The 17,075-nt window shown below is 36.7% G+C and overlaps 1 protein-coding gene across 1 annotated transcript in view; it reads left to right on the forward strand.

Moving 5' to 3' along the window:
- Positions 1–10,019, forward strand: part of LOC106068352 (cardioacceleratory peptide receptor-like) — a 165,915-nt gene extending 155,896 nt beyond the window's left edge. Inside the window, exons 8-9 of the mRNA XM_056013997.1 lie at positions 3,255–3,438; positions 9,134–10,019. Of these exons, the coding sequence (XP_055869972.1) occupies positions 3,255–3,438; positions 9,134–9,230 (281 nt within the window). The 3' untranslated portion in view covers positions 9,231–10,019. The remainder of the gene's footprint in view (positions 1–3,254; positions 3,439–9,133) is intronic.
- The last annotated feature ends 7,056 nt before the right edge of the window (positions 10,020–17,075 follow it).

The following is a 17,075-nucleotide window of genomic DNA, read 5'->3' on the forward strand; positions in this document are numbered from 1 at the left end:
CAACCAAGGACGCCTCCGTGAACGGGACTTGTTTATTGAAAAATATAGGCTTAGTGCGTAGAGTTGGCAGTCCATGTAATATATAGTCTATGGTTAAAACCTATAATATAAATAAATATATCTCTAAGCTGTAAGAATGTGCCTATATAAGAGTACAGTCGCATGAGCTTATGCTATAAAGTATTAGGTGTAGTTTTGTAACAATTATGAGTAGCCTTTAAAATGAAAAAATTAATTTTACACGAATGGCACTCAATGTAAGATTTAGCTAATACTCAATATTTCTTGAATAAGTCGTTAGTAATTCCGTGATATTTTCCCAGCAAGTCAATGCATTTACTGATGCATACTGACTTATAGATTTTAATATACTACAAACAAGCTTTAATCCTAAATACATATTAACCTCCACTTCAAGTCAGTTGTGACAAAATATGTAAGAGCCAATGCTTTTGCCATATCATGACGGAGATTTCGTCTTATATGTACTTCTGTTCTTGAATGTTCAAATCTTTTGCTTCTTATGCGAATTCTCTAAAACTTGAAATGAGCTATCAGTTAACTTTTTTTAAAGTGAGGCGCTTACAATACTTATAAACAGCACATACAAATAATTATATTTGACTGAACGTAACGTCATACTTCTGGTGTGTAATGCTGGATGTTTTCGTTTTAATTAAAACAACAAGCTAAATATTAAATATATACTTTTTTTTTTTAATCAAAGGGGAACAACTTCACATTTACAGCCATATATCTGTTGATTTATTTCCTATTTTCGATATCAAACCAAATTATTTAATTATCACCTTTTAATCGACTAATTAGTTATTTTTTAATTGATTCATGGTCTGTTAATAAGTGTGCAAAGTTTCAACTTGATCCGAGAATCGAAAATGGGAGAATTAACGTGTTCGAAATTTGAAACCAGACAGACAGACAGACAGAGTTGATATAAGCTTTTTTTTAATTAAAAAAAAACAACTTCTACTTAAGAATGTAAAATGGACTAGTTTCTTGTCTGATCTGTTTTCTTATAAACTTTAAGTATATAAACACGAATCTCTGAAGTATTCTGCTTAATGGAGAATGATTATTTTTTTCTCTCAATCAAACCAATTACAGCAGCAAATTGCTTCTTGAAATAACTGACCGCCGGCTCTAGATCTAGTTCTAGGTGGGATGTAAATTGTCACGTACGCAGATTGGGAAATACAGATATGGGATAGATTGCATCGAGACTTTCAAAATACAAAGAAAACACAAAATCAACTAGACTGACGTGCATATGTTATGAAATAAAAAATACTTCTGAAATGTATAAGATAGGATAATAATTTTTTTTTAAATGTGACATACATTCATTGCATAGCTAGTTGATAACATCTTCTTTTTCTGTTACTATTAAAAATGTATTATTATTGCATTTGGCGTTTTATTGTGACATGAGTCCGTTAGCGGCCATGAACACGTGACTCGTTTAAAGGTCTTCTTGAAGGTTTACATAAAAAGATGAAGGAGGGTGGAGGTAAACATTTTGTTTTGTTTCGCAAGTTTCGGGGTTTCCCTCAGAATGAACGATTATAACATCCTAGCAGAAACAGGAGGGCCGGCAATCAGGGTCTTGTGGTATGCGCTTTGGACTGTCGTCTTGTGCCTTATTTCAGTGGATGTTCTGGGGGGTCTGTATTCCAGAGCTATGTTCGCAATGGCGACTGTAATATAGAGGTAGCTTACACTGTGATAATTTAAAAAAAAACATGAAAAAGGAAGTAGATTTATAGAAATATAAGGTTTGATAGAGCTTGCAGTTATTTGCATAATTCAGTTTCCAGGTTGCGAATCTGTTAAAAACCTTTCTTAGTGAGCACTTGGGAGGCAAATAAAGCACTGTGTAAGAAATTTCAATTGGATACGTACTACAATTTAAGAGATCTCATGATCAATGAATGTGTCAGCCAGTGGTATTTTACAAATATATAATAGATTAATAGACTCGCTAGCCAAAGTACGCTAAAAACTATAAACCTTTTAAGTTTCTTTTTTTTTATATTCGGGTGCAATCGTTAAGGACCAATCAAAAGTAGAAATACATGTCAATGCTTAGGACGATATAGTAAAATATAAAAGATAAGTTCCCCTAGGAGAGCTTGTGATCTATAGGGCTGATGATATTAAGGTCATCTGTTTCTTTGGTCAACGGTTAACGAGCAGGGTGTCATATGGCCAGCACAACGACCGACTGCCTTTACTTTCCCCAACTAAAGTCAGGTACCCATTAGCATTGGCTGGACTCAGGGGCGCCCTATAAATCCCGAAATTCAAAATCCCTGTCTTCACCGACATTCGAACCCTGAACCCCGGTTCGAAAGCTAAGCGCTTAACCATTCAACCACCCCGCCCCTTAGGAAGATATAGATTAGTAAGTCATGGCCTCAGAAGACTTAGCTTAGGAAGAAATAGTTTAGGAAGATATAGATTAGGAAGAAATAGCTTAGGAAGATATAGCTTAGGAAGAAATAGCATAGGGAGAAATAGCTTAGGAAGATATAGCTTAGGAAGATAAAGCTTAGGAAGAAAAAGCTTAGGAAGAAATAGCTTGGGAAAATATAGCTTAGGAAGATATAGATTAGGAAGATATAACTTAAGAAGATATAGCTTAGGAAGAAATAGCCTAGGAAGATATAGCTTTAGAGTCCACCATGTAAAGAGGAACTGTAAAAAGACAAGTGATAGCGCGAGGTATCCAATATCTGAGCCTACAAAAAACAAAAAACAAAAGCCAAACTGTCCAAGTGACTGTTCACTGCTTACCATTCACTGTTGCCCAGTCCTTTCCTTTTTTTTTTCTTTTCTGCCTACAGGCCTTAAACGTTTTTCCACATGTTTGTCACTGTCCGCATCAGCTTCTCCATCTGAAAAAAAAAAAGATTGAATTAAATGGTTCAACGGCTTCATTTTTAAATGTGGGCAAATGTTTCAAAGAGCTGGGAATAAAACGCGTCATGATCCGAATGTGGACCGGGGGTCCTTGTTTGGGCATCACTGGCTTTAATTAATTAATTTTTGTTGGTTTTGTTTTTTAAATGATTATTTAAAGACAGCAGTAGAAATGACTTCATCTTTGATAGTTGTCTAAAGCCCATCTGCTGTACCATTTGGCATGGCCACTTTTTCCGTTTTGTATGATTGCTTCACGCTTGACCAGATAATGCCTGCACATATGTCTGTTAACCTGTATGTCTTGTCCCCAGTGTTCATAGTCTGCTGGTCGCCGTACTTCATCTTTGACCTGCTCAGCGTCTATGGCTATGTACCAAACACTCAGGATTCGGCTGCCCTGTCCACTTTTATCCAGAGTTTGGCCCCTCTGAACTCGGCTGCCAACCCCATCATTTACGCCAGTTTCAACACCAAAATGTGCGTAGATCTGTTCAGGTAACTTACTGTTGACTCTCTTTTCTGTATTTCCTTATTCGATTGTGTTGCTTTTTATACAGTCCAACTCAGATGTCAATTTGCTTTATCTTCATATCATAAAATGCAAAAAGAACAGCTTCAAAATCATAAAAACGTATGCAATAACTTAAAAACCAAAATAAAATCCAATACTTTGAACAGATTATGATGAAATTCGACATCGATCACCTTTGGCAAAATAAAAATATATATGCAATAATCTTTGACTGCCAAGTAAGCGCTCTGGACTGTTGTCTCGGTGGCCTTGGGTTCGAATTCTGCCCAACGCAATACTCCGCCATCCTGCAAGAAGTTTTGGCTAAGATGTAATAATCTTCATTTCTGAATGGAACATCCAAGAAATATACAGCGAAGAAAGCCAGCCCCCGACCAAACACACCCGCGAACACACAAAATAAAAACAACTCAAACTACGTCAAGTTACTCTCAGCAGACTTGGCTTCTTGAATCTCGTTTTGACTGACTATGTTGGTCACAGCAGAGTTTTTCTATACATCTAAAATACTTACAACTTCGATAATTTTCTGATTTGAGTTCAATACCTTATTAAAATCAATATTGCAGTTAGCCACAGAATCTAATGTCTCGACAATGTAGAATACAACAACCAAAAGTTGGTTATAGCACTGTTAGGACATAAATCAATGACGCGATAGTTTAAGGACGTGTGATGATAAGTAGGACATAGGGTGATGGACACGGACAGTCAACGATTCGCCTTTTTTTTAGAATAAACATTATAGTTTGTGGAAGTCTTGCAGATTCTACATTCTACTCACATTCGTTCAATAAGCAGGTGTCGACACTATTCGTTGACAGCACTAACAACCGACCATCAGTGTCATGCATTCATTGCCATAACGCACAAACCATACAAGACTTTGATATCTCTTAAAAGTAAGTAAAGTATCCCTATCAGACCTTTCGATCCATAGGCCAAATGATTAAGTGTCTATTAGTGTCATCTGTTTCTATGACGAACAGTTAACAAGGGTGCCATGTTTAGCAGAACGACCAATCGCCTTTACTTTCCACAGCTAATGTCAGGTACCCATCAGAATTTTGGTGGACTAAGAGGCCTCCTGAAAATCCTGAAATTCAAAATCCCAGTCTTCAACAAGATTCAAATCCGAGCCCCTAGGTTTGGAAGCCAAGTGCCTGGCCACTAATCCTCCTGTGAAATCCCTAGCAATGAATAATAACAATGGGTTTAGATTAAGAACTAGTTTGCTAACAAGACAAGGCTGCTTGTCTGTTCCTGAACATCGATCTAATCTAACGAAACTATAAAATAAAATTCACTCTTTCTCTCCTAATCGATGATACCATCGTTGATTTTGACCTCGTTAACTCTTTCTCTCCTAACGGACGATACCAGCGTTGATTCGACTATAATGTGGTAAATAATTACGGAGAGAAAGAGTTAAAATAAATTAATGTTTAATTTTATAAACTTCCCTTTGTGTTATATAAAAGAGCATGCATTTCCCTTTAATTCTATACCAAATACAACATTTTCTGATAACAAACAACAAAGCTATTGAAGCCCAATCATAACAGGGTAGTGAAATAGTAATGAGCAAATGAAGAATTCCTTCAAAACGTGGAAAATAATTACGGAGAGAAAGAGTTAAAAAACACGAAACGCCCTTTGCAAGGTCTATAGAGAGATCGTACACCGTCCATATAGAACTCACGCACGCTCACACACAACCACACCTACCTATGCATAAGTTAAACAGCTATTGATCGCGATCCTAATTGAGTACATTTGCATTGCCTGGACTCAAACGGAACCTTAATTTCATTTAGAGATCCGAATTCCTTTTTTTCCTTTATAAAATAATTGACTCTTCCTGGGGGATAGTCAAAGACGTCAGTGTTACTGTTAGTTAACTCTGTTAAGTAAGCGTCCACTTGTTAGGGTGGAAAGGTCAAGGTTTATTTCCCGTGCATTAAGAAGGAAGTGCTTTCGGTTCCGTGTCTTCTTTGTTTTTTATTCTGATTCGTGTGACTTCATTATTTTAACAAAGCTTATATCAACTCACACTGTCTGGTACAATTTGTGTACACCTTTCTCTCATTCTCGGATCATGTCGAAAATGTACACAATCATTTGGTTGTACCTAACAAAACATAAATCAATAAAAAAATATAATTCACCAATTAATTAATAATTTATTGGTAATTAATTATTTTTTTAACCAAACCTTTAATTAATTTTGTTTCATATTAAAAATGGGAAATAAATTTTCTACTTATTGAGTGAAGTTTTGCGACATTTTAATGAATATAAAGCACAATTTATTTAGCTAAACTCTCTGAGTACTTCTAAGGAATTCAAAATGAAATACAAGATTACAATGATGAAGCTCTAGAGTAGACCAATGGTTCCCAAACTTTTTTCTTAACGGAACACTTCGCACATTCTGAGAATTTAGTGGAACACTTTGCTTATTTTTTTTAGAGAGGTTTATTGGCGTGGTGGCCTACTAGTTAATTATCCAGAAGTTCGTGGAACACCTATTCAGGCCTCACTGTATGTAAAAGGTTCTGTTGTGCGTTGACGTAGTATTATACTATTACACATGAGGCTGGTTACTATTAGTGTGTCGCGAATGCGTAGACTGCTGGGTTCGTGCTTCCTGGAGTCACAGTTGACACGTGACAGACACAGACATTACAGATTGACTCAAGTTCTCTTTGGCAGACAAATATAATGTTTATTTAATGACGATAATAACACTACTGCACCTTATTGGCAGTTACATCAAGACTTCCGATGTGAAACATAATTACATCCACATAACAGCGGTATTGAATATCCAAGATGATTAATTACAGACTAAATCACAACTAACGTCCGCAACACAGCGGGTAACAATAAACTTCACAGTTACTACTTTACTCTCTAAATCCAGAGAAAAACTATCAAAATACTGAAGTCCGTACTGGACCAAAGGACACTACTTTACTCAAAGTTACAACTCAACTAACAAAGTCGCTACTTCTAGGATAATACATAACTACCTCGTTCAGAGGATTCTTTCTGACTGAACTGACTTGACTGACTGAACTGACTGAACTGACTTGACTGACTGAACTGACTGAACTGACTGAACTGACTGAACTGACTTGACTGAACTCAAAGTCAATTTTATTCATTCTGCTTCCTGTTTTCTACATCAGGAATTCACGAGTCTTTTCAACGTCTTAACATGAGGTGAACATTAAATCAGGCAATGTCAACTGAGACTGGGACACGAAACACTAAGGTTCCGCGTAACACAAGGGTTCCGAGGAACACAGTTTGGGAAACACTGTTCTAGACCGATGGCGCCAAACATTTTTCTACTGGGGGGGGGGGCGGGGCTATTAACTTTTCGATATATGTGTCACAAAAATCGGCATTTGAGTGCAAATAAACTGCAGCTTTCTTATGCATTGTGGTATGACGTTTTAGCACCGTGCCACGTGCCGGATGTGGACCGCGGGCCGTAGTTTTGGGCAATAGTGCTCTAGACCTTAACTAAAAGTGATGCATTGTCTATCCGTCCCAGTGGGACAGAGCGCCGTCGGGCAAATTGATAACACAAGTAACAGGTGTCTCTTGCCTATGACAAGAACTAATGACTGTAAACCCATGTGGTACAATACTTCTTGGGGCTGTAACTCATGACTGACTTGTGGTTTCATTGACTTTTGGGAGTTAGGATTATGAGCTACAAAATAAGACAGTAACTGATCGGGCTGTTTAAAAAACAGCTGGTCGGAAAAGTTCCATCTTCAGCACTTCCCACGAGAGTATTGAGTACCTAATATGACGACTATGCCGAGTTGAGCTTATATTGTATGACTATACAACTTTCTGAAGATCTTATGTAAATGAAAACAGCTTTTGTCCCTACAAAGAATCGTTCCATTGAAGTAAAGCTGAAGAATAGATTTTGAAATAGTGACAGAATGGAGTTCTATGGTGTTGACAAGATGACTTCTAATACTATTTAAATAAAATGTGCTAATATTAATTTTTCCACGTTTTGTTCTGTTTCGAATGTCAATTTTCTTGTCCATGTAGCTGGATGTAAAGAATATATTTAAAAAACAAGGTTACAAAGACAGTTTGTGTAGAAACACAAACTTAAAATCGGCCTACTAAGTGGTCCTCCCAGGCAGGCTTCAATATTTTCAGAAAGAACATCCAAATGAAATTATATCAAAGACAAATGAGAGATAAGAATGGAGAAAGAAGGTTAACAGATCTTGTGTAGTGCCCCAACGGTGTAGCAGATCAAAGGATAGGTGCAAGTGAATGCAAAGTTAGATGTGAACCTGGCCTAATTAGTTCCCCTTTCAGACCTTGTGGTCTATAGGGCAGATGATGTAAAGTTCATCTGTTTTTGTGGCCTACGGTTAACGAGGGTGTCATGTAGCCAGCACAACGACAAACCGCCTTTACTTTTCCCCAACTAATGTCAGGTACCCATTAGAGCTGGGTAGACTCAGAGGCGCCCAGGATTCCGAAGTTGAATATCCGTCTTCACCAGGATTTACCTCGGTTCTGAAGACAAGTGCTTTACTACTTTGCTACCGCGCCTCTCCAGGCCTAACTGAAGTCATATAAATAATTTAATTGTTTTGAAAAGGCTCATCTCTTATTCGAATCCGCAAAAAAAAAATGTTCAAGAAAATAAAGTTTATAAGATTACTATTCGTTTTAAGTCATGTCTAACTTATAATGCATACTAATTAGCTTTTTCTCTTTAAAAAACTGTTTGCATAACTGATTTTAAAAATTAGATTTTTCACTTTCAGGAAAAAAAATGTAGCCGTTGCATCAGAACTTTGAATGGTCTAAAATATTGTGATGTCGGATTTTCAATATCTTTTCTAGTTTACGAGATCTAAATGGGACGGACGGACAGACGGACAGACAGACAGAAATTTCGCACAAAACTAATAGCATCTTTTCCCCTTTCGGGGGCCGCTAAAAAAACACAGCTACCATCTCTTGAAGAACATTTTCATGCACGATACCTTTTCAAAGTACACACGATTCTTGAAGACGATCCGCACCCATTTAATCACAGGTACATCAGATCAAGGCGAAGTGTTCATCTCCTCTCTAGTAAGGCTAAAACAAAAAGATTTAAAAACTGCTTTATCCCACTTTCAGTCAGGGTGTTGCAAGGTTGTCTGTCGTTACCGAGAAGCGCATAGAAGAAGGCTAATTCATAAAGTGCTGGTTTGTTTTTGAGTGTGTATTTGTTTCGTGTATGAATATTGTTTGTATTTGCATCTATATTGTTAGTTCAACTATTTATGCTGAGATGGACAATTGTAGCAAAACAGAATTTCCATTTGTTTGGACCAATAAAATGATTTTCTCAGATCTCGGCTACACAGCTTTCTGGATTAAAGTTTTGTTAACCTATTTCTGTCTTACGAGTATAGCTTGTTATCCCACAACTATTGCTCCAGTATTTATTAGCTTGAATTATGACAGACCACATCGTGGTTGCATCAGAATCCCTTCAGTCTACACAACCAAACCCATCCGCCCTCCATATCTTCAGGAATACATCAGAAACTCACAAATACATTCCATAAATACATTTACTGCTAGTACATTGTATTCCTTTCCATGTTTCAGGTGTAAAGTGAATTCAAGGTATAACAGCTCACCTGTCAACACTACCAACTACACCAGTTACAGTAGCAAGGCGCCCAGACGACATCTGTGTGACTGATTTAAAGGGGAGTTTTTCTAGACATTTTTTAACGACTCCAGTGCAGGTTTGAAAATGAGCTGTCGGAAAGCAACCTAATGCCGATCACAACAACCTGTAAATTTATAAAACAAGGAGGCTGACGAGCCGACGAAGATTAAAATATCAAACGGGCTTGCAACTATTTGCCTGGATCTCTCTGTGAAATTAAACAAAAAACTTAGTTTCAGGTTAAATAACCCATCAAGCATAAGATCACGCATGAGGGAGATTTTTATCCTCCTCTTTGAAAGAACAATTTTGATTATTAAGATAAACAACTGTTCCTGCTCCTCATGGTGCATTGTTTGTGGAGAAAGTAGTTTAGTTTGTAGAGGAAGAAGTTCAGTTTGTAGAGGAATAAGTTCAGTTTGTAGAGGAAGTAGTTCAGTTTGTAGAGGAAGTAGTTCAGTTTGTAGAGGAAGTAGTTCAGTTTGTAGAGGAAGAAGTTCAGTTTGTAGATGAATAAGTTCAGTTTGTAGAGGAAGAAGTTCAGTTTGTAGAGGAAGTAGTTCAGTTTGTAGAGGAAGTAGTTCAGTTTGTAGAGGAAGTAGTTCAGTTTGTAGAGGAAGTAGTTCAGTTTGTAGAGGAAGAAGTTCAGTTTGTAGAGGAAGTAGTTCAGTTTGTAGAGGAAGAAGTTCAGTTTGTAGAGGAAGTAGTTCAGTTTGTAGAGGAAGAAGTTCAGTTTGTAGAGGAATAAGTTCAGTTTGTAGAGGAATAAGTTCAGTTTGTAGATGAATAAGTTCAGTTTGTAGAGGAAGTAGTTCAGTTTGTAGAGGAAGAAGTTCATCTCATGGAACAGACTTTTTCAAACACAAGTACAGCTAATTAATCGTTTATTCTGGATTATATCGACATGAGATCATGTCTGTATTTGGCGATGCTTGATACTAATAAAACATACCAGTAGATAAAACAAATTAATTGATCTTCTAAGTTGGTCAACTAGTTTGCCACGCTCCATAGTTGTGTTTATTTACTTTTAATTGTGACGTTACCAACATAAAATCGGAAAAGCACAGGATCATGTTAAATTATAATATTATCTTGGATTTATTGGTCTCATTATTATTATTATTATATATTTATTTACATATTGTGTAAAAAAAAATTGTAATGGGACCAGGGTGCGGACCGCACCAGTGAATTGGCAGTAACACTAACTCTGGATACAGTTGTTTTGTTTATTTTACAAATTTAATGATTTCCTAGCTTCATATATTCTAGGAAGAAAGAGAAACACGCATAATACAATTGTAATGTATATAGTTATATTTCTGTCTGGTAGTGTTTCATTTGGATACACGTGATCCACACATGTAACCCAGGCAGGTACTTCTGATCACCATTACACTAAATGCCTTAAAACGAAGAGTTTAGTGTGATTCCTAATGTATATAATAATATAATGTATAATGTAATATGGTGTGGCTATGAGAGACAAAAAAAAACTGTTTAAATGTATGCTTTACTTGAGTGAATCTCGTTAAATAATGTTAATGACCAATTAGGATGGATGCTTTGCTTATCTCCACTTGTGTGCAATAGTCACTGTGTGCAGTGCGTGCTATCTCCAGTGTGTACTAAGCTCAGTGTGTGCTATGACCAGTATGTGCTATGTCTAGTGTGCATTATGTCCAGTGTGTGCTATGTTCAGGGTGCGTTATTCACAGCATGTTTGGTTTTAGTGTATTATCTTAACCGTGTGTGTTGTCTTCAGTGTGTTTCATCTCATTCTTCTTCGTTCACATTTTCCATGTCGGAGGGCTCAGATCAGTAATCCTTTATTTGAGATGAAGGGCGCAATGATTTCCAGATCAGGCAGTCCTCCGTATAGTTGTTCTTCTATGGAAGGGTATCGTCTTGTTCGGGCCTCTTCATATAGTATGCAGATTTGAAGGACTTTGGCAGCATTCTCTGGTGATGTAATGTCCGGTGTGTGTTATTTCCACGGTGGGCAGTATCCAAAGTGTGTTATGTATCCAGAATGAGTTATGTATCCAGAATGTGTTATGTATCCAGAGTGTTTCGTGTCCACGAAACGTAGTCCCCCCCCCTCCCGAGTGTTCTCTCCATTTTGAGTTGTCCCCTACAACGATTTGGTTTCAGTGCTTCAAATGCATCGTTATATGAAAGATTTAAAATATAAAACTTTTAGACGAAATTTTGAGATTTTTAGATGGGTCATTTTTAGAAGATGATTAATGTTTCTACCAGGAAATTTTGGGTGAAGTAAAGGGGTAACAGTGGCGTAGCTAAGGTATATGTGATTTCCCCCCGGCCACAAAAAAAAAAAAAAAAAGAAACAAAACAAAGAAAATACTTTTTGCCAAAACTTATGTGCATTTATATTTCAAGTATTGCCATTTTTTTTATTATAAATATCCCTTTAACAAAAACATACAACGATATATTTTACGTGCTATCTTGCTAGTAAAACTATCAACAATTTTATCGAAATATATTTTTTTTCATCATTAGTGAGTTTCAAATTTTCCATCTTTGATCGCAATTAATTATTGTTCAACTTAAGTCTGATAAAAATTCTCTCGCATATAACCAAACCTACCGCAATGGTCAGAAATATTAAATAAAGACATTATTTAGAACTGAATCATTTAACTAGTAACATTTTTTTATTAAATTCAAGATCAGGTCCTTGTTTCAGAAATTCGAAGGTTTCTGAAGAAACTAAGACAAACCGTTGAAGCCTCTTTCGCACCAGATAAAATTCGTTTTTTGTCAATATCGCTATGAGCACTATCGAGATTAATTTCGATCTGAGGAGTCAATAAATTCATATTTACCTACCACATCATGATATTACTAATATCGAGTGGTTATTTCTTGAACTATCCCGTCCAAGGGAGAATACATTTCCATCCGAAGCTCTTTCTTGGGTGTTAATACAGAGTCTTCCCCCCTTTTTCACCTGGCATTCCTTTTCTTGTTTCAATACGTCCTTTAGGTTCTGCACTCCTCATCAGATCTGAGAATATGCTTTCGGCAAAAGTAATCCTGTGGCTTTGGTGTCCCGACTACTGGTTAAGAATGTTTTTAATTATTTCCTGTTTACATGTGCAGTCTTGAATTGACATTCCTTGTTTTTGAAAGTACAATTTATTTTAGTTAATACAGGGGCCCAAAACTTGGGTGAGAAAATGAAGACTGCATAGCAACTAACAATCCTGCTTCAGATCTGGTAGAAGAGTTTACATCTTTACAACTCAATGTCTCTTGAGTTTCTAATTTTTTAAATTAACCCATAACAATCTTGACAGCTTCTCCTCTGGCGCTCCAGTGAGTTATAAACAAGCGCTTAAGGCTAGTTCCGGTAATTTTAGTGAGGACGACCTAGTAGTGTGCTGAAATTGAAAAAAAAAAGTGTGTAAAACGTCCAGTGTGCCTAAAAATGATACTGGTTTGATTTCAGCTTTAGCAGCGCGACTTCTTAGCAAACGCAGAGTTCGCAGAGCAGACAAGGAATTCAGGTGACGCCTATGAAAGACTAAAACGTTGTACCTCGACATGAAAACGTAGCCTTAAAATTTGGGAACATTGACCCAGTTTTGAGATGCCAGATATACTGTTAAAATACTCGAGAAATGTTAGGCTCTTACTCAACTAATATTACAATCAGATCGTTTGTATTTGTGGGGACGTATTTGGTCTGGAACTAGCTTGGGTCGGAGCACATGTTCTCTCAGGAGGGATCGTACTTGGATAGTAATATCACAAACTCCAACAAATGACCTAGATTTTGTCTTTGCAATTCTTCTTCAACTTGTTCGCGATGTCTATTAAATGACAGATTTTGCTTTGATAGAAAAGAATTATATCCAAGATTGTTTTCAGGTGGCATTATCAGACTTGTGCCAATTCGCCCCTTTGATCCCTACCGTCAACCATTTCAACATAAGATGACAATTTCTCCGTCTGAGCTAGCACTATGCGCTCCAACCGGACGTTTCAGTCTTGTGTAACGTCCATAATATTATTTACATTACAGTAATACAATTAACTAGTTGGTGATGAAAAACACACAAAAAAAAGAATATTTGAATAAAAGAAAATATTGATATGTTCTGTGGCCTAAGGTTAACGAGGGTGGCATTTGGCAAGCACAACGACCAACCGCCTTTACTTTTCACCAACTTATGTCAGGTACCTATGAGAGCTAAGTGGACTCAAAGGTGCCCAAATATCCCGAAAATAAAAAAAATTCGAGCCGTCACCGGGATTCGAACCACTGTCATTTCTCAGTGGTTATTAAAATTAACAAGCAGTGAATTATTTTTGAAAAGACTAAAACTAAAAAGAGTCATAGTAAAATGAAAATAAACTACGACAATTATCTAGATGTAAAGTAGAGTCTAGGACTCTATAGGTAGCTCTATTTTTAAGCTCTAGATCTAGATGAAACCAGTGTACTAAACATGACATACGTGACCTAGAAGAAAGTGGGCGGGTAAAAGTGCGTTGCCTAAGAGATTAAAATACAAATCTAGTAAATTCGACTCAAGCTGGTCTACAGCTTACATTTAATTGAAGAAAGAACAGGAGACTAACTAAATAACAAAATATTTAAATTTGTAGTTAACATTTCAAATAGTTTGTCTTTGCAAATGTCTGTACAATGGGTAGTTCTTACTGAGAAAGTTTCTCCTTTGTTTGATGCCCCTCATCACTTGATGTCTCGTGCGGCCAGCACCACCCGCACATGGCTAGCTTCGCCTCTGTTGGGAAAAGCTCCGAAAGTGGTATTGTCATATCATTTGTTCTATCTTGTTTTTTAAAAAAAAGTACTTAAGGGATGGGGTGGGAGCACGTGGGTAGCAACTACAATTGCACTTTAGGATCCACTCGCACCATTCAAATTGAAAGCAATAAAAAAAACCAGCTTAAAAAGAAAAACTTAAAAAAATATTGTGGGGAAAATTCTACTCTCCCAGTTGTTATACTTCGCTTTCAGTCGATGCCATTTTTCCACTGCCTATTGTATTCATTCCTACACTGTTTTCAGAGAATAGAGTTCTGTTGTTGCTAACTTTGAAAGAAAGAGAAAGTAGAAATTCTACATTAGCTTAAGGACGCAGAAGGAAATTTCTATTTCCGTTTTGTCTCTTTTTGGCTAATAGATTTGGAACAAATATCTTTGGATAAGTGGTTCTGGATTTGAATTATCCAGATGGATGAGTCGCTGCTGTGTGCCCTGTCTGTCGATTGGTTAGTTTTGTGTGTCCTGTCTGGGAATACGCTAGTGGTGCGGAGAATTGTTTTCTTTGGTAGAAGAGAGGGGGGGGGGAGATATGTTTTATGTCTGGATGCATCAACACTATATAGTATTTTCGGTTTCTGGGCATAATGTAAGGACGTTAAACTCTGTGTTTTACCTCGTTTATACATTTGTATACGCGTATAGAGACTATAAGCTTATTACATTTCTTTCTATCTATCTATCTATAGGTATGTCTGTCTATCTATTTAACAACGTATCTATCAATCTATCTATATATATGTCTGTCTATCTATCTATCTATCTTGTCTATCTATCTATCTATCTATCGATCTATCGATCTAAATATATTCCATTTTCTGTACTGGAAGTCGAAGGTTTTTTATTTATTGATTGTATATAATAACATGCACATTTTAATATTATGTGCTAAATACATTAAATAATTAGGCAAATGACTTTGGATCCCTCGGCTCTGCTGGGTGTTTCTGGCCAGAATATATGTTCATTATGTCTCCTTGAAGAAATGTTTCATCATTGTTGTGGCTTTAATGTTCGAAGCGATAGAAAGAGATATGAGAAGAGGGGCAGATGGAGAAAGAAAATAAATGAGAGAGAGCGAGAGAGAGGGAAAGAGAAAGCGGGAGAGGTAGAGAGGAAGAGAGAGGGAGGGAGGGAGAAAGATATGGTGAGAGAATGAATACGATATTTTACTTTACTTATGTATGAAAATGTATGTTTTTTTCCCTGTTTTCTTACTTTTCAAATGTTTATTTCATCACTTGTGTGACATTGAACTATGACCTGGTGTAGACATGATGTCAAGATAATATGTACAAAAGAAAGCCAGGGATTTCGGTTTGAATCAAAAACCTATTTAATAACTACATCGGAGAGACTGATTAAATACACTATTAACCAAATAGATGTTTACTGTATGTATATATATATTGATCCACTGTGAGACAGGGGTTAAGCTAGACTCCAAGCTTGTATATTCTTTGGGTTTATTTTGTTTGTTGTTGTTGTTTTTATTTTTCAATGATTTTTTTTTTACTATGTACATTACTTAACCTTAAACTCAGTAAAATAAATATATATACAATTGTTCTGAAATAAAAACTGAAAACATTTAACTTTGTGTTGTTTTATAACTGTTGGTGTTGTATAGCCATGTAGCTCTACTGGGCAAATGTGTACTATATTTAATAGTCGACAAGCGGCGTAGCAGATGCCGCTATTTATTGACGGGTGAACACTTCCTGAAAGAGACAGTTGTCCAAATGGGGTGGGTTTGGGTAAACGACTGTAAGTGAATGAAAAGAAGGAACTCTGGTGAGAGCACCATACAATTGTCCATGACTGAAAACAGGTTTTGGAAGACACAGGCATATGTTTTTGAACGCTTGGCCTTGGGCTTTATTAATTGTCATGGCAAAGGCTAATCTAACAGGGGATTGTCTGCGGGTAAAGGTAAGAGGCAAATTTGAACCTGATGAAGTCAGAGATATCCGGAGAATAATTACAGTTTGTGAGGTAGCAGCTGCGATAGTTTTACACTCCAGTACGTTGCGGTGAATGTTGGCAACAGTCAGTCTAGTGCTATTACAGAGACCTCTTGCTGGCATGAGGTTTCTAAGAAGAATGAAGACTGAATCAGTTTTAAATTTAAGTTTATACGGAGGTAAGACAAGAAATTCTTCGGGAAAAGAAAGATCACTTGTTCTCCCCCCTTCCTTTTTTTTTCCTGAGCTGCGCTCTCTGTCTCTGCAAAAGTTATGTGGGGTAACTCTAGTTCGACTTGCAGAAACAAAAGATTTATCGTTCCATGACTTTTTATCGAGGGTTAGAGAGTCGGTGTGCGTGCGTGTCCCGCATGGTTGGGCGACTTAAAGAACTATATATACAGATTTATATCTCAGAAAAAAAAGCCTGGTGTAGAAGGAGTCTGGAAGATCATGTCAAAGTTTGGGTTGCCACAAAAATTCATAATCATGGTGAGGCTATTTCATAATGGCATGAAGGCTCGTGATGGGGAGAATGGAGAATCAATCACACATTTTTTCAGTATAAATGGTTCACTTCAGTTCACATCACATAATGATTGACTTAATTACAAGGCACTGCTATTCAACCGCACAATACAATCATTGATATAAACGCACCACACAATCATTGATATAATCACACCATACAATCATTGATCTAATCGCATCATACAATCATTAATCTTATCGCACCATACAATCATTGATCTAATCACACCATACAATCATTGATCTAATCACACCATACAATCATTAATCTAATCGCACCATACAATCATTGATCTAATCACATCATACAATCATTGATCTAATCGCATCACACAATCATTTATCTTATCACATGAAACAATCACTGATCTAATTGCATCACACACTCATTGATCTAATCGCATTACACAATCATTTATCTAATCACAGCACACAATCATCAAATTAATCGCATAACACAAGTATTGACCTAATCTGATCATTCATTGGCTTAATGCCTGATTGTGCGATATGCGCGCTGGACTGTCGTTCGAACTTGTCGATGGTGCCGGGTTC

The sequence above is a fragment of the Biomphalaria glabrata genome, chromosome 16 (assembly GCF_947242115.1).
Source record: "Biomphalaria glabrata chromosome 16, xgBioGlab47.1, whole genome shotgun sequence".
NCBI classification, from domain to species: Eukaryota; Metazoa; Mollusca; class Gastropoda; family Planorbidae; genus Biomphalaria; species Biomphalaria glabrata.